Below are 17,702 nucleotides of genomic sequence, written 5' to 3'. Positions count from 1 at the left end.
AGTGAATTTCTGTCAAAGGTTGCGGAATAGTAGGGCTGTGTGGATTCGGCGAAGCAGAGACATTGCTTGTCGGACTCAACGTGTCTTTTTCTCCTGGGACAGGACTTGGTGTAGGTGCCAGAGAGGTAGACGTTGAACTCAAAGGTAGAGGGCTACTACTTGTTGCTGGCTGAAGTCCCACTGGGGGAACGCTCGAGACAGCAGGGACCGTGATGGAAGTGAGAAGGGGAGGTACTGGCCCAGACGCAAACCCTGCCGGAAGCAGGTTGCCTGGGGTCCGAACTGGTGCCGCAATATATCCTAGCTCCTCTCGACTTCACGGTAGTTAGCCAAGAAAACACTGAGATCATCAAGCGACGGCCTCACCGTCTTTCCGGAACCTCTCGTCTAATGACTTTGGCATCTAGCGCAGAAAAGGACCTCGACCTTGGTCGAGCACCCCGGCCACCTCCAACTTGCGGTATAAAACCTGGGCGAAGGACTGGTAATGTCCCCGTCACTGTCTGTGTAGCTACCTTCACGGGTGCTGATGGGGTAGCGGAAGTTGTTACGGAACGCCTGGGCAGTCGCAAGGAAAACTGCTCCGTGGGACTGAATACTTCTGCCTTCGTTTCTCCAGGTATGGATACGTTGGAAACGGGAACTCGCAAGCGAGGTGGTGCCGATGGATTTCCACTAAGGAAACTCTTGGGCGCTGGTGGAGGTAGGGTCGCGGATCGTGTCGGAGGTATGACCGTCGTCCAGTTGGGGTTATGAGGGGGAGGACCACTGGCCGATGGTGTCAAAGGAGGAAGTGGCTCCAGCGAAAACACGATTGGTACTGGTCCCGTGCTTGTACTGAGATCAGGTTGGCACCGTGCAAAAATGGTCATCGGCGGACAGCGCAGAGGCGTTGAACCTTGCGCAAGTGAAGCACTGCGTAGACGGTGGAGTACTGGTGCTGAAAATGTACTTGAGTTGGGCGGTGGTGGAGGGTACAGATTGCTACCAGGCCCAGTATTAGGAGGACCGGTAGGGTGTGGCTGAACTTGTACGGGGCGTGCATACATGGGGCCAAGACCTTGGTGACCAGCAGGCTTCGGTGCATTAGGATGCGGAAGGAAGATAGAGGAACGGGAGAATGGATGTACTGTTCGATTCGACGGCCGCACATGCTGGGAGGCCTCTTGTTCTGTGGATAACGACAGAGTCAGCGCATTGGACGCTGAAGGTAGATTCGCCATTGGCGGCGTGTCCGAGGAGTTGGATGTGAATGGATCGCCATCTACCACTGTCGCAGTCATCTGGAATCTCGAAACGGATAGGTTGCCAGACGGAGAGCCAGAGACAGTAGGTGTAGCGGACCTGTGCTTGGTGTCCATTGCGGCCCTTGATGCTGATGCCAAAGCCTCTCCCTCGACAGAAACGTCTGGGCTTTCGAATGGAGACTTCAAAGAGCCCACAGGTAGGTCAGCCTCGTCCAGATACAAATCCACTGAGTCGCGCTCATGCTCTGGTTCGTCTTCTGTGTTCGTCGACGGACCACCAGTTTGTTGATTGTGGTCGCCCGTGACGAGCATTCGCTCCGCCTCCGCCCCAACGCTAGCCCCTACTGTAGCATGATCCTCTGTCGATTCATGCATTACCTCCATTTCCATTTCTAAGTGCACATCCTCCCCACGTTCCACGTGGTCATCATTAACTATCCGAAGACGCGATTCGACACGTACTGGGACACCAGTTGGTACCGCCGGGAACTGCGAGCTCAAGCGATCAAGTGTCTGAGTCGAGTACAAGGAAGACCGCGTGTCATCCGAAAGAGATGGGTCAAACGACTGGGTCAACGGGTGCCCGTTTGATTGTGAAGCGGAAGATCCTGCAGACGTTGCTGTCGAATTCGACTCGAAACTTGGTCGCGAATACAAACTCGGGCGCTCATCGCGCTCGCTGTGTTCGCTTGGCTGATCACTTTTGACACTGGGTCGTTCGAGGCTACAATCCGTCGAGAAGCTCGGCCGCTCAGTAGACAAGCTTGGGCGCTCAGTAGGGAAAATCGGAACGGGTACGGGTGGTGCGCGTGAACCCTTGGACGTGCCTGAAGTTTTGGATCCGGCAGATACCTTGGAGACGACGCTCATCCGGCGTGACGCTATCGAGAACCTTTTCGAGGCCAACGAGTATCGAGAATAGCGATAGTCATCGTATATATCGTCCCAGTAACCACCCTCCTCCTCTCCCGCCTCCTCAAGTTCTTCGTCAGTTTCACGTGGGGATTCTGGGGGCGGGTTTTCGCTACTTGCAACATCTCCGTTGCTCTCAGCATGTGAGGGTGAAATGGACGGCCCAGAATGCCCGTTCGCCAATTGGCCACGTGACAAGACCTCTTCGGGGACCACCGGCGTTCGTCGTGCCCAGGGCATGGGTGTACTCCCGCTACTTCCTGGGGTCATGGCGCCCAGATCACCACGCAGAACACCCAAGGGTACGTCCTCGTCCGAATCATCACCGTCACCACTCAACGATCCCATCAGCGAAAGCCCGATCCCGACCTCACCATCGGAGTCCCCATCTTCACCATTGATATGTACTTTCGAATCTCCTTTGTCACTATTGTTGTACAAGCCAGTCTTCTTTTCCGTCTCTTGTTCGGAACCGCGGTCACCTGGGCTGTCTGATGCGTTGTCGAGCCAACTCCCCGACACTACACCATCCTCCTCGTCTTCTGACCGGAAAGCTACGTTTCCGTCCTCCTCGTCTTCGTCATGTAACTTTCTGCGGAACGCGTCGAGAGTCGACAACCGAGTAGAGTTACCCTCCTCGAAATCATCCCAATGTTCATCCTCCGCTAGCATACCCTTTTCTGCCCGAGTTTCATGTACTTCACCGGACAGCGGAGCCGGAGGGAGTGGGCTGGTTGGTGGTGCAGATGGTGGGGGAGTTATACTCGACAGCCCACCGAAGAAGGCGACGTATGGACTTGTGGAACTTGGTCCATACGGGTTTGGAAGGGGAGATGACGAAGTCGACGCGCCAGATGAAACATGGACTTGAGTTCTTGACGGGAAAGCGGGCGAACGGGGAGAGGGGGAATGTGAGCCAGGGGGGCCCGATGAAAGGGACAAGGATGGTGAAAGGGATCCTGATAGACCAGAAGAAGGTACAGGGCTTGCCGACGAAAATGACCACGGCGGCGCAAGTGATAGTGGGCTGTTGAGGGAAGAGTAAGACCTTGGCAGACCGGGGGAAAGTGAACCTGGAATTCCGGTCGATGGGGCACCTGACGAAGGCGAAGGCAGTGGCGATGGACCAGAAGGTAAACTCGCCGGTGTCTGTCGGGGCGATTTAGAGAGCCTAAGCGGTGCGACTACCGGCAGGGTTGGCGAAGAATTAGAAGCAGAAGTGGCGGTTCCATGGCCGAACCCAGATGCGGAAGATGCGACGTTGATGGCGACAGGTTCCCAGTCGTCAGTGCATAACTTCAGGTCAACAGAGCCCGCGGTGTCATTGAAATCCGTGCCTTTAGACAATACAATCGTTGCAGAAGAAGCCTCGGGAGAGAACGATGGAAGCTTACCAGAGAGAAATGACGTAGAAGGCGAGGATGTAATGAACCTCGTGTGTTCCGTCTCGGTCGCAACGGAACCACTAACAGAGCTTGCGGTCGAATACGCGGACACGGACGTAGCTGTTGACACTGAGCGTCTCGACCGGGCGGAGTATACTGAACTTCCGGACAAGGAGGCGGAGCGTGGTGCCTTGGCGGGTCTGGCGTCCTTGCTGTCCCTATCTCCCCCCTCTATTTTGAAGCTCGTCTCGGCCGAAAAAGACCGGGCAGGCGACTTCCCGGAGTGCGTGGGTGATGACGACCGGGCCTGCCCTCTTGACCCCAACCATTCCGTTGAACGTCCATCCGAACTCTCTCTTCTATAACCCCTATCCATATCCGTAGGTGCACTCCGCTCTACGACCGCGATCGACATCCTCTCTGCCACACTAGCAACACTTGTCCTCTTCGTCATGACGGGCTTCTTGAGTTTCCCATGGAAACGCACATCTTTGGCTGAGAAGCGACCCACGACGCCCTCACAGTGGCCCTAAGAGTAGTGCGGTGGTCAGAGGCAGTAGGAAAGCGTCGTGTCAGTTTAATACTTACCAGGTAAAACCCCTCCTCTGGGAGTTGCATTAACACAGTAATTTCGTCGTCCTGTCGGAAAAACAACTCAGTTTTTGTAATCTTTAACACCGACTAGAACAAGATTGCTTGGGATGGGAAGTACTGCACCAACGGGACTTGGCTGAAGTTCAGACTACAGTAAGTCATAACAAAATTGTGTCATACCCTCTTCAAGTCACTGCCAACTGAAAAACGAGACAGTGGACGCAGGATCCAATACCAAAACGGCAGTTTGCAACCCCCTCCCTCCCTGAGTTGGACCACGCCAAGGAGCTCGGACCACACATAGGAAGGAGGCTCACCTTCAGAAACATCAAGTCCTCACCCATTTCCTGCGCGACGCAGTCCACAACGGCGGTACACTTCCCGATACCGCCCTTGCCTGCGAAACGCGTCCAGCGAGCGAGATCGTGGGCATTCATTGCAAATACAAGCCTAGCAAGAATGTGCGCGCGGGGATGTTTCGTTGAATAGCTAGGCTGGTTGGAAAGAGCCCTTGGCGAATTTTTTTTCGAGGGTCACGACGAAAGTGTAGATCTTGCTTTGAACGGTCAAGTGAGGATTCTGAACCTTCAGAACCGATACGTTGGTGATGTCGTACGAAACGCGGGCGTAGAATGTGCAATCCGTGCAACAGTGGTAGTTTTGTCCTGTACTTCAAATACGGTAGTCAATGAATAATCATCGATGGACAGGTGACCAGCGGGAGACGTATGTAGGAAGATCTGACCCGTGCGGACGAGCACTGGGCAGGTACCACTCGTGAATCAAATGGCCTAGGCCAAGCCCGCACCGCTATACGGTGCCTGTTCGGTGATTGACGACGAGACGAGCAAAAACACGAGCCATGTACATTGGACTCCTCGACCGAGGTCACCACTCACCTCCAACGTTTACTCTTCGATCCCTCCACCCAGAAAAGTGGCAGAAAGTCAACTCCAACAGACTCGAACGCGTCTCCGTCATCAATTTTTGGTCCGGTCTGGAGTGTTGGAGTCAATTATGTAATATGTTCAGACCTTTTTTTGGCATTCTGGGTGCCAGAATAAATGGGTCACCGCCCGCACCTTGGTCACGGGGCCGACTAGCTCAGTTGGTTAGAGCGTCGTGCTAATACCATTAAAGGTTTACGCGAAGGTCTTGGGTTCGATCCCCACGTTGGCCATCTTTTTTCTTTTCGGACCGTGACGGACAGCTAATTATATAGAGGTACATAATAATAGCATCCTGGTTGACAGCCGACATGCCACGAAGCCACTAATATTACGGTCCTCATAAACATCTCGTGTCACTAGCACACCACGGTCCCTGCTCTTTTTCCCTACCCACCACCCTTTTTATTCCAGTTCTTCAGCCTACCTCACTGTCGTTGACCGACTTCTTTTTATACTCGGAACCCACATGCGGCTAATCCTTGGGTGGCTGGCTTGTTGCGCCTTGCTAAATGGCGTCCATGCTCAGACTGGAGGCAGCTTCGTGCAAGCTGGCAGCACCCTTGTTAGCGCTATGATGGTACGCCCACACCACCCGTCGACACGTCCATTGCAGCCCATCCACTCCTGCAGATGTTTCTTGGTAACGGAGAAAAAGTCTATATTTTGGACAAGTCGGAAGGTAACGCGGCACAGATTAATGGGCACCCTGCCTGGGGTGCAGTCTGGTGTGTCCCTCCTCCCAATCGTCCAGCCCACTCCAGCCCTTCATTGTACTTACCTGCAGGGACATCAACACCCGCCAAGCTACCGTGATGGACGTCGTCACAAATACTTTCTGCGCATCCGGAATGCACCTTCCCAATGGTTCATGGGCCACATTCGGAGGCAACGATGCGGTCGGAATCGGTTCATAATATCGTATCTATACCCTCGTTCCACCACTAACTGGTTCATAGGTGGTGCATCGCCGTCTGGAAATTATGACTCGGTTTATGGGGACTACGATGGCAGGAAGGCGATCCGTATTTTGAATCCTTGCACAGACACAGACGATTTTTCATCACCCCAGTGCCAGTGGTTTGATAATCCTGCAGTTCTTTCGATGCAAGAGAATCGTTGGTACGCTGCTGCGGAGGCACTCGCAGACGGAACCATCGTTCTCATCGGTGGTTTCACAAGCGGAGGTTATGTCAACAGGAACTACCCAAACACGGACCCAACGTACGAAGGCGGTGGTGCGCAACCCACGTACGAGTTCTACCCAAGTCGCGGTACGGCAACCCTGATGCAATTCATGACTACCACATCTGGATTGAACTCCTACGCCCATACCTATCTAATGCCTTCAGGTAAGATGCTTGTGCAGGCGAACCTATCCACTAGTGGGTTACCTTTTTCTTCTCTTTTGCGTTATCTCATCCGGGCTATTTTTGGATGCAGTTCTGTGGGACTACACCCAAAATATCGAGTACCCGCTTCCCGATATGCCTAACGGCGTAGCTCGCGTGTACCCTGCCTCTGGAGCTGTGGCCATGCTTCCCTTAGTCCCTTCCAACAACTACACCGCTACTGTCCTCTTCTGCGGCGGCTCTGACATGCCTGCAGACTATTATGGGAATTACTCGTGGCCATTCTACAACACCTGGACCTACCCAGCATCTAGTGACTGCCAACGCTTGACTGCAGAACCACCGGACGGTTCTTCCCCGGTCTACGATCAAGATGACAATCTACCGCAAGGTCGGACAATGGGTCAGTTCATCACCCTACCGGACGGCACCCTACTCCTTGTGAATGGCGGAAGCAACGGAACGGCAGGCTACGCCAACCAGACACTCTACGTTCCTTCTCTTGATCAGATGCCGTACTACCAATCACTGGCGTCAGGACCGGTTGGTACACCCGCAATCTACAACCCCAACGCGCCAAAAGGTTCCCGTTGGTCCACCGCAGGGCTTTCGACGTCCAGCATAGCTAGATTGTATCACTCCAGCGCAATCCTACTGCCAGATGCCTCCGTTCTGATCGCAGGTTCGAACCCGAACATTGATGTGACCCTCAACTCTCCGTACCCCACGACCTACACAGCGGAAGTCTTCTACCCACCCTACTTCTCCTCTAGTGTCCGCCCCCAGGTATCCGGCGTGCCAAATACCTTGGCTTATGGCGGAAATTATTTCGACCTTACTGTATCTTCGTCGTCTTACACCGGCGTGACGGCGAACCAAGCTGCAGCCAACACAACCGTCGTGCTCTCCCGCAGTGGCTTTTCCACACATGCGATGAACATGGGCCAACGTCACCTCCAACTCAACAACACGTACACAGTAAACAACGACGGTTCATACGTTCTGCATGTCTCGCAAGTTCCGCCGAACCCTAATTTGCTCACCCCTGGTCCAGTCTTGTTATTCGTTGTCGTGAATGGCATTCCGAGCAACGGGACAATGGTTATTGTGGGAACGGGGCAAGTAGAGACGCAGCCTACCTCTGCTGCCAGCCCTCTCCCGCCGAGTGTTACTGCGACTGCACTTCCGTCGTCGTCGTCTTCTAGTGGGAAGACGGGTGGTGCGGTGGGCTTAAACGCGGACCCCACACTGATATCCTTCCTCTTTGGTGTAGCAGCCATGATTCTTGGGGCTTGTTAATAGGTTTGGGGAACCGGAGTAAGGTGTGCATTTTGAAATTCAGATGGACCGGTTTATGAGGAGTTGTATGGAGGTAGGCTGCGAGGAAACAGACACTAGTTATAATATTACCATACCACTCTCCTTCGGGATACATTGGACTGTCTTAGTACACATGGACTTGACGTGGACCCTGTTTAACTCATGTATGTAGGTAAACGTCTACATGATGAGTGTTTTGGCCGCTACTTGACAATTTCATGACGCATACTCAATAACCTGATGTCATATCTTGCCCGCACCTGCCCCTAATAACAGCACCAATGCAGATGCGAGTCCGCGGAAGGGACGAGGTTGATTACATAATGGATTTGACGGGTGTCTCGGATGTCGAGATCCACCCTTTTTCTTACTCCACGGAAGCATCGCGGACCAGGACAAGTCGCATGTGAAAAAAAAACAAATGAATCCTGGATACAATATATGGCTCTTATTATTCGACGTGCTCGCGGGGAAGGCGCATTTCTGAGCCCCATCACGCCTCAGCGCGACCGTGCACTTGCACCGAGGAACGATGTCTGACCGCCAAGACCGTTCCCCCTCCTGCAGTGTCATACCGGTACCCTTCGTACTCGGCATGCAGCACGATACCCAGCCCACGGATAGCCATGCCCTCGTCTCCTCAAACACGACCACTCCAAGTCACTGGTTGTCTACTGCCTTCCAATCAGCCCCAACATACACCCCGTCTTTATCCTCGAATTTCGTTGTCGACGAATTTTCCCAACCGCACGCCGCTCAAGTCGTCGACATGCTGGAAACCGGCATGCGTATCACTTACCCCTCTCCAACCGGTCCCCCACCGCATCCTCCTACCCCCTTTCTTCCACCATATCCCAACAATACCGTTCTCTCCCCCACATGTCACCATTCCCCCGTATCACCATCACCCCTTTCCCACCTCCATCAGCCTGCATTAGCTATATCCAACTCCCCACCCGATACTGGCATCCCCAGGCGTGCCGTCGCTGGATCACTGGATCCTAGCACTGGCATATTCTATAGAACCCCAGAACCTCCGCGTTTGCGAACGGCACAGGCATGTGAAAAGTGCAGGGTGAGGAAGGCGAAGGTACGTGTTGATTCCATCTCGCAGTTATCACGATTCGAAGCGAGGCGACATATGATTAACCGATCCCTTTATGATTTATCCAGTGCAGCGGCGAGCACCCCGCTTGCCAGCGCTGTCTCTTGCGTGGTCTTGCTTGCATCTATGCTTCAGAGGGGCGCACCCGTGGGCCGACCAAACTGAAGGTGAAGCCGCTGACCATGGTCTCGCCACCCGAATCTCGGTCTACGCGTCGCAACAAGAACCGGTCATCCTCCAATGGTACCTCCACACCGGGGTTTCATCTATCAACCGACTTGGTTACCTCGGGCTCTCAGCCAGCGACGTTTGCCCCACCTAACTCATCTTGTCTGTCTTCAACCCCATTGTTGTACGACGACTGCTTTACCCAAGACAACGGGGACCTTGAATTTCTTTCCTCGCTGGAAGCTAGCCCCACATTGCACAGACGAGGTGCATCGACACAAGCGACGGATACAACGACGGGAAGTGCGATGGACATTAACGGGGTCCTCGGTGAGTATTTGGACTGGACATCTTTGAAGGACATCAAAGAACACTGGGAAGGCGACCTCAGCGACATGGAAACATTATTTAACGTCACATGACGCATGTTGCCTCCGCTATGCTCTGGCTGTCCCACGAGATGCACTCATCGTATGCTTCAACGTCAACCCCTGACAGTGGGTTGCTTATGTCATCCTCAGTCCCGCTCTTGCACGTCTTTGACGCTCCTTACTGCTGTATACTCGAACAATCCCCCTAGGGACACGACGGCCGGCAGGTAACCTGGCGGACACATCTTTATTGACGACAGTGATTACGATATTTCCACTCCCCTAGACAACGTACATTCTAGTATATCATCATGGTCATTTGTCACCAGCGTTTCGTGACACATGGACATACATAATGGATAGACTTATTCACCTGCTTATGCGGCAGGCTGGACAGTGCGCGACTTGGCCAAAACAGTTGTGAATTCAAGATCGAACAGTCGTCAATCATATTGTGTTCCGCAAGCATGTGTGTGTGTGTGTGTTGAGATCCAACATATACTACTAGCTAGGCATTGCGGTCGAAGGCAACCCTACCTGGACGGTGCTGGCTGAGTAGCCTGGGCACCAGACTAGGCGTTGAACACTTTCTGCCTGTGAATAAAAACTTGCGGTGCTCGAACACCTCTGTCCACCACCCATTCATCATGGTTCTAGAACGAGTGGCTAACGTATGCTGCCAATGGGGAGAAGATAATTTATTAGTATCCCAATGGACCATTTTCCCCTCCTCTCCCTCGGGTAGTAACTGATATCCCAAAGCGGCTATAACCCAGGAATCATTCTTTGCGTATCGTCGCTGTGGATGCTTAAATGGAAAGGGGGGCAGTGCTAGTAGCGATATGTTAAGAGCGAGCGTGAGCGGCCGAAGGCGCGAAGCGCCTTCCGGCCGTGGTGAGATGGTGATCTACGAGACGAGCGTTAGCTGCGGGGGCGGGTAGGACGCCTCCGGATGAGTATTACTTGTCTCAGGGGACCACCGTCCCAGCACGGCAGCGTGTTGCGAGTCGAGCGAGGTTAAATTCGGAAAGGGCTTCGTGAGCCCGAAGAATTCAGTGGAGCGGTGGGTGGGTGAAGACTAGCACTGAACGATAAGGGGCCCACGCTGTGGGCTGAACTCTGGCGGCAACTTGGAGTAAAGGAAGAACGAGGGGCGCAGCAACACAGCCACTCGCACAAAGACAATATTCTATTACTAGTCATGCCTTCTACGTACTAGGATTCCTAATGTACTCCTCCGGGACCCCTAAGTGCTGCCAGTGCGGCAAGGTCGTCCAAGCACTACTAGACTCTAGACTCTACTCATTCACTCAAGCGATATCTGAGGTAGGGATGGATGCCGGCCTATTCCATTGGAAAGCGACCAAGGTCTGATAACAAGTGGTGCTATCGTCCAGACCTTGAAGTCCCTCTTGGAACACGCAAATTGCTCTTCATGAAGAGAATCCAAGACATCGCTCTGCGGAGAGCCTTCAGTACTTGTAAGCTATTCAAACTTAAACGGACTTTTAATTTGCTGAATGATTCCTTTACGGGGATAGATACTGTCCCCGACTTTAGCATTCCCGTTACACCTACATCAGTAAATTCAGCCAAATTACAGCATGCACGTTAGACAGTTTTTGAATGCTCGGCAAACACTGGCGAACGTTAAGCGCTTGAAAACCCAGGTTTTTGAACGCTTAGCTTCATTGATGTACGTCCAATGACGTGGCGGTCAACCCCGCTCCCCCTTCAACTGGCACCGCAGACGTCGCTGACGATGATGCTGATATTTCCAACACTCACGAGATCAACCACGTTGCAGACTTGACCGGTATATGAAATATGGTTACTCTTCGGACGGTTGAAACGGCCTACAAGCTGTTTTCGGGCCCAAACTACCTCCTCATCCGACTACATCTGGGAAACAGTTACGCGACGCGACTGTTAACAGCTCTTCCGCGTTTGAGCGAGCTCTCTCATTGGCCAACAAGTGTCTTAGCGAGTCTTACGACAAGTCACTTCCAAACGGAGGCAGGTATAACCTGCTCACTCCCTCGGGTAGTTTGCAGATGTACCTCTCGACGACATCACTACCGAAATGGAAGCCTTTTTCGCCTAATTACTGTCGATTTCAGGCAAGTTGGCCACGTGACTTTTTATGCAAGAAAAAAAAGCACCCAACTTCCGTCGACCATATCTCCCCAAGACACCATCGGAATTCAATGAAAGAAATACCATTCGACTCGGAAAAAATGACGGAACTTGATTTCAGATGACCGAAGTCTAAAAAATGTGGTTGGAAATTTTCGGTATTTAGTGACCTTGGGATATGAGTCTCGAGCTATGTACGACATGTAGACAACCATTTGGCACTAATATCAGTGGGGTAGCTATTCGGCGCATGTTCGATAACATTCTTTGACACTTTGAGGCTATGGTTGACGTCGAAAGAAAGGACGCAAGGCACAAAAAATTGTGCAAGGACATTGATAATGACAAGACACAATTGACAGCAGTAGACATGTGGGATGATAGACATACTGCAACTTAAGCATGGGCTCCTGACCTCACAGCATTCCAATCCTCCTCTGCATACTGCATAATCAGAATAGCTGTCCTAACCTCAATCCCGAGCCACACCTGCAAGTCTTGGAGCTTGACAAATGTGGGAGTTAGCTGTGATATATGAACAAAACCCTTCTTTGCCAGCATGTGCCCAAATGGTGCAAAAGTCACACCATCAGCATTCCATTGCTCATTGAGATCAAGAGATGAAAACCAGGAAATGATGTTGGTGGGTGGGAGTGGGGGTGAAGACAATGTGCTGGGAGATGATGTTGGTATTGAATCACAAGGGTGGGTCCGAGAGGGCTGATTGGGCTTGTAGTACTGTCCAAAATTACTGATTGGGTTCTCAAGGGGCTGGTTAGGTGGGTAGCATCCAAAATTACCCATTGGATAGCCCAAATTTGGTTGCATGTAAGGAGGGAGGAAGCTGTATGGCCTGCCAGGAAACCCTGCCAGTAGATGTCCCATTTGTGGCACTGTTGTAGTTGTGTGACTACATGGCTTTGCATTGCCAGTCTGGACCCCAATAGGTTTCTCATCCACAGTTGCTTTCCCTTCCATCTGATATCATTACAAACTGTAAGTGTATTGTAGGACTGAATGAAAAAATTGAAATGTACAATTTTGGCAGCCCAGTATAACAAATTAGAGTGAGTCAGATGATAGCTGTCAAGTCTGGGCCTACTCCAACCAACTCTGATGCTGGATGAGGTCTGGGGAGAGGTTTGGAAGCAAGTCTGACAGAAAGAGCAGAACTCCAACTGGCAGAGTGTTGGCAAGAATGAAGTCCACCAAGGTAAGGGCAGAGCAAAGTGAGGGTGTCAGGTTTAGCTTGTGCACTACCCCCTTGCACAATCTCAGCCCTCATATTTCAGAGGGGGAGTACAGATGGACAGTTGGAGGTAACTCTGACAGGCAGAGGATGGAGACAGAGGGAGTAGGAACTAAGTTGATATTCATACTGAAGAACAGTGGAGTATGGTACATGCTTTTATACTACCACAGAGGTACAGCAATTGGAATTGGAACTGACATATGAGGACTTGGAAAACTTCAAGTAAAACTTCCTAGACAACGAATGAAGGGTAGACAGAGGACATACAAACAGGTAACACAGAACATCCCAAAGAGGAAACAGTCCAGGTGCTAGACCATGCAGTGCACATGCTGCAGAGTCCCTGACCATGCACTATCAGGGAGAAGTCTGAAGGGTGGCCACATGACTCCTCAGAGAACAGCCCACATGGTCTGGTAGGAGGACAGTACAAGTCCAACAGCAGTCAGAGCAGAGATGACTTGTAAATGTCAGGGGGTGGGCAGAGTTGGTGCAGAGTGAGTGAATGACTGGCAGGAAGGGGTGCAGAGTGAGTGAGAACCTAGGATGAGCACATGGTCATGACAGTGCCCCCCCCTTAGGGCCTGAACCCCTGAAGGCTGCATGTATGAGATGAGATCTACACAAGTCAATCATTTGAAACCATTTTGATGCCTTGAGGATAATGGCTTTAGCTGCAGCAGAGCTCTGTCAGAGTCTGAAGAACTGCTTAAAAACACATGTTAGGGTACCAAACCTTCATCCTTTCTCCCCATCATCATGTCCTCCCAGTGCCAGAGCAAAACCCCCCAGCCAACCCCTGGTCACATCTGTGACTGCTCCCAAGTTGCAGATGATGAACTGGTCATCCTTACTGATGACTCCACCAACACTGAGCAGGAGAAGTCTGCAGAGAAGGTGTGCTGACAAGAGGAGACCAAGCAGAGAGAGAGAGAGCACAAGGCAGAGCACAAGGCCAAGTGCAAGGAGGCCAAAAGGCAGAAGGCAGAGGAGGAGAGGTTGGAGGTGGAGTGGAGGAAGAGGAGGCCCAAAGGAAGAAGGCAGCATTTTGGAGCAGAGGAAGTCATGAAGGGTGGAGAGCTCAATGACATAGTCATGAGCCCTTGGAGAGGTGAAGTCTTGGTCAGGGACCACAGACAGGTTTGGGTGGTATCCTTTGTTAGTGGAGAAGGGAGAAACTCCAGTTGTTGCACTTGGTGCATTGTTGAAAGTGAACTCTGCTAGAGGTAACAGCTTGGCCCAATTGTCTTGTTGGTAGTTACAGTAGACACAAAGGTACTGCTCGAGGGTCTGGTTTGTATGCTCAGTCTGGCCATTGCCTTCTGGGTGGTAACCCAAAGTGATGTGAAGATGCATATCCAGGGCCTTTCCTAGAGAGCAGAAGAAGTGTGAGACAAACTCAGGACCTCTGTCAGAGGTGACATTAGCTGGTACTCCATGCTTGGAGAAGACATGGGTAAGAAAGAGCTTAGTGAGTTTGGCAGAGGTGATGGAGTCATGGGTGGGGATGAACACTGCTTGTTTTGAGAGGTGGTCCACTACCACAAGGATGGCAGAGTAGCCATTGGAGTTGGGGAGGTGTTCAATGAAGTCCATGGAGATGGAGTTCCAAGGTCTCTCTTGGATGGGGAGTTGCTTCAGTAGACCATAGGGGCAGTGCTGCAGAGTTTTGTTCCATCCACAGGCAGTGCAGGACCTGATGTATTCTTTCATGTCAGAGAAGAGGCTAGGCCACATGTAGTCCCTGTAGATGAGTTCTAGGGTGTGGTTTTTCCTGAAATGGCCTGCTAGAGGATGGTCATGCTTGAACTGAAGCACTCAAGGGCAGAGGTCATCAATGTCAGGGACAAAGATGCAACCATCAAGGCAGAGTAGACCATCAGGGTCCAGGGACCACTGAGGCTTAGTTGAAGTTGGAAGATGGCTGGCAGAGACAGGGTCAGATGGTAGGGCAGAGATGATGTTGGAGTGCAAGCACTCAACATTGAAGACCATGGCAGTGTGGAGCATGGGTGCCATGAGGGTAGTGGTATGGAGGGACGATGTGAGTTGCTCCTGTGTAAACATAGGGTGGAGATTGTGAGGATTTACCTGCACATAGTCCCTATCCCCCCCTTTTGGGTAGATGTCCCAATGTCATGTAAGTGCGTCAGGTTTGGCTCCCAGGTGGCCAGGTTGGAAGCAGATGGAAGGTTAAACTGTGAATGGTACTCCAACCAGTGGGCCTGTTGACAAGTGAGGACCTTAGAAGTGGAGAAATACTCAAGGTTTTTGTGGTCCATCACCATGTTGACAGGTAAGGCAGAACCTTCTAGGTAATGCCACCAATGGTGGAAGGCCTCAAAGATAGCCAACAGCTCCTTGTTGTGGGTATTGTAGTTGAGTTCTGGTGCAGTCATGGTGTGGGAGTAGAAAGCAACTGGGTGGAGTTCACTGTCAGAGCAGGTGATTGACAAAATGCCAGCAATGGCATAGTTGGAGGCATCAGTTTCAACTGTAAGTGGAGCATCAGGAACCCAGTGTGTGAGGATAGGAGCAGAGCTGAAGGCATCCTTCAGGTGGAGGAAGGTGGAGCAACACTCCTTGGAAAAGTTCCAAGGAGCACCCTTTTGTGTGAGGTGAGTGAGTGGAATGATGATGTCAGAGTAGTTATTAATGAATCATCTGAAGAAGTTTGTGAAGCCAAGGAAAGATTGGATATCTCACACCTTCCATGGCTCAGGCCAGTTGCAGACCACCTGAACCTTCTCAGTGGACATGGTGAGACTGGAGGGAGAAAGAACATAACCAAGGTACTTGATGGAGTTGGAGTGAAACTTGCACTTCTCTGGCTTGGCATAAAGACCATGCTTTTGAAGGCAGCAGAGTACCTCTTTTACATGTTTGTGGTGCAACTCCACATCCTGTGAATAAACTAGGATGTCATCAAGGTACACCATGATGCAGACATTGAGCATGTCTGCAAAGATGCTATTAATGAATTGCTGGAAAGCCACAGGCATGTTAGTCAGACTGAATGGCATTACCCACCACTCATAAGAACCATAATGAGTGTGGAAAGCCATTTTCCATTCATCTCTGTCTGTGATGCAGACCAGATGATAGGCATGGCAGAGGTTGATCTTGGTGCAGACTTTAGCACAGCTTGGGGGGTCAAGTAGGTTGGAGATGAGCAGCAGTGGATAGCAATCTTTTTTCATGATTTTATTGAGTCCTTGATAGTCTACACAGAGGTGGAATGAACTATCCTTCTTCTTTATGAAGAGGACAGGGGCACCATGAGCAGAGGTGGACTGCTTGATGAAACTGTAGCCAAGGTGCTCATCAATGAAGGTGTGGAGAGCTTCAAGCTCTGGCAGAGACAGAGAGTAGATCATGCCAATGGGTGGAGAAGCTCCTTCCTCAAGGTCAATCTTGAGATCAAATGAGCAGTGTGGCAGAAGTTCAGTAGCCTTGTCTTTACTAAAGATGTCAGCAAACTCATGATACTCAGGAGGGACTGAGGAGAGGTCAGGAGGTAGAGAAGAAGCAGAGGACACATGAAGCCTCACATCATCAGCAGAGAGCTGTAAGTGGAACTGTCTAGAGCCAGGGAGAGCACAGGCTCTGACATATGCAGCAGCATTGATGAGTGAGACAAGTGGAGCAGAGCATGGTGAGTCTGTCAGAGGTGCAGATGGAACTGCAGACAGAGTGGGGGGTGTCAGATCTGGAGTGAAGGTCACAGCAGAGGGTGATGAAGGTGCCTGGGGTGTCAGCATTCCATGTAATGATGGTTTGAATGATATACTGCCCAGTACCCAGTCAATCAACAGATTGAAGTGGGTGAGCCAGTTGTGTCCTAATACCAGTGAACATGAAGAATCCAACAGAGTAACATAAAATGAAACAGAGTTGACATTGCCAGAAGGAAAGTGGAGGGAAAGATCTACTTCTTGGGAAATGACAGCATTTGTACTACCATCAAACAAGTGGAGCAGAACTGGCAGAGAAATGGAGGAAACAGGAATAGCATATTTTTTGATTATGGACAGGTCTACAAAACAATGAGAAGAGCCAGAGTCAATCAATGCAGAAACAGTACCAACAGAGTAATCAAGAAGAGTTACAGATGGAAGTAAAGAATTGGGACTAGAGAGAGCAGACATGTTGAGTCAGATGTCCAGTTGCACACAGTTGGGATCAATGCTTCCTCCAGGCTGTGCGAGCTTCCTGGAGGAGCAGACTAATTTTTTGGCTCTGCCTTCTCTGCAGGTGGAGGAGGTGGAGTTCCAGCCATAGCTGCACAGGCTTTGGCTGCATGAGAGGTAGACTTGGGACAGTCCTTGGTGGAGTGGCCAGCCTCACCACAGAAGAGGCAGAGGTTGTTTTTCATCCTGCACTGTCATTCAGTGGAGGTGAGTTTGCCATCCTTGCCCAGAAGATGGGCAATATCGGACTTGGACATGTCAGACCTGGGTGGATCTTTCTGTTTGCCCTTGCCTTTGGCATTGGACTTCAGTACAGAAGTGGAGGATGACAATTTAGACTTGTTGTCAGAGCTGGAAGGCTGCAACTTGTCAGTGGCAGACTTGGTGGTGTGTGAGATTTCTGCTTTACACTCCCAGTAGCACACATCAATAGTCTGAGCGAGTTTGTGGAGTTGCATGAGGGTAGAAGGTTTTCCAACACAAGCAATCTAATCCTTGATGTGGTCTGGAAGTCTGCTATAAAAGTGGTGGCAGAGTGCACCAACACTGTAGTCTTTGACCTGTGAAGCCCAGTGATTGAACTCTATGACATATTTGGTAATTCAAGAACCATCTTTCATAGTGAGGTTTTTGAGTTGTTGGACAGCATCCACTATGGCATCATGTGGACCAAAATTAGTTGTGAGCTCTTGTAAGAACTTGTGATAGTTGTCCATCCAGAGT

The 17,702-nt window shown here is 51.2% G+C and overlaps 4 protein-coding genes and 1 non-coding gene across 5 annotated transcripts; 3 read left to right on the top strand and 2 right to left on the bottom strand.

The window, feature by feature from the left end:
• Positions 1-137: 137 nt before the first annotated feature.
• F5J12DRAFT_795846 (uncharacterized protein) lies at positions 138-2,403 on the bottom strand. Its single transcript, XM_051744088.1, has one exon. It carries the CDS (start codon positions 2,397-2,399, stop codon positions 363-365), a length of 2,037 nt encoding a protein of 678 aa, XP_051604674.1. The 5' UTR covers positions 2,400-2,403; the 3' UTR covers positions 138-362.
• Positions 2,404-3,971: 1,568 nt separating this feature from the next.
• On the bottom strand, positions 3,972-4,575 carry F5J12DRAFT_703296 (uncharacterized protein; the record flags this gene model as incomplete). The annotated part of the gene is made up of 3 exons (XM_051740533.1): positions 3,972-4,073; positions 4,133-4,183; positions 4,456-4,575. Coding segments are annotated over 3 exons (273 nt in total), but the record flags the coding sequence as incomplete, so codon positions are not given.
• Positions 4,576-5,231: 656 nt separating this feature from the next.
• On the top strand, positions 5,232-5,318 carry F5J12DRAFT_t29. Its single transcript has one exon. It is a non-coding gene; the product is annotated as a tRNA-Ile (tRNA).
• On the top strand, positions 5,306-7,980 carry F5J12DRAFT_795840 (glyoxal oxidase N-terminus-domain-containing protein). The gene is made up of 5 exons (XM_051744087.1): positions 5,306-5,665; positions 5,719-5,813; positions 5,873-5,994; positions 6,045-6,470; positions 6,529-7,980. The coding sequence occupies exons 1-5, from the start codon at positions 5,555-5,557 to the stop codon at positions 7,734-7,736; spliced, it is 1,962 nt and encodes a 653-aa protein (XP_051604672.1). The 5' UTR covers positions 5,306-5,554; the 3' UTR covers positions 7,737-7,980.
• A 119-nt stretch (positions 7,981-8,099) lies between these two features.
• On the top strand, positions 8,100-9,859 carry F5J12DRAFT_795834 (uncharacterized protein). Its single transcript, XM_051744086.1, has 2 exons — positions 8,100-8,847; positions 8,931-9,859. Exons 1-2 carry the CDS (start codon positions 8,290-8,292, stop codon positions 9,450-9,452), a joined length of 1,080 nt encoding a protein of 359 aa, XP_051604671.1. The 5' UTR covers positions 8,100-8,289; the 3' UTR covers positions 9,453-9,859.
• Positions 9,860-17,702: the final 7,843 nt, after the last annotated feature.

This window comes from Pisolithus orientalis, assembly GCF_024613125.1.
Source record: "Pisolithus orientalis strain OTSU chromosome Unknown F5J12scaffold_2, whole genome shotgun sequence".
Classification (NCBI taxonomy): Eukaryota; Fungi; Basidiomycota; class Agaricomycetes; order Boletales; family Pisolithaceae; genus Pisolithus; species Pisolithus orientalis.
This window is presented reverse-complemented; position numbering and strand designations above follow the sequence as displayed.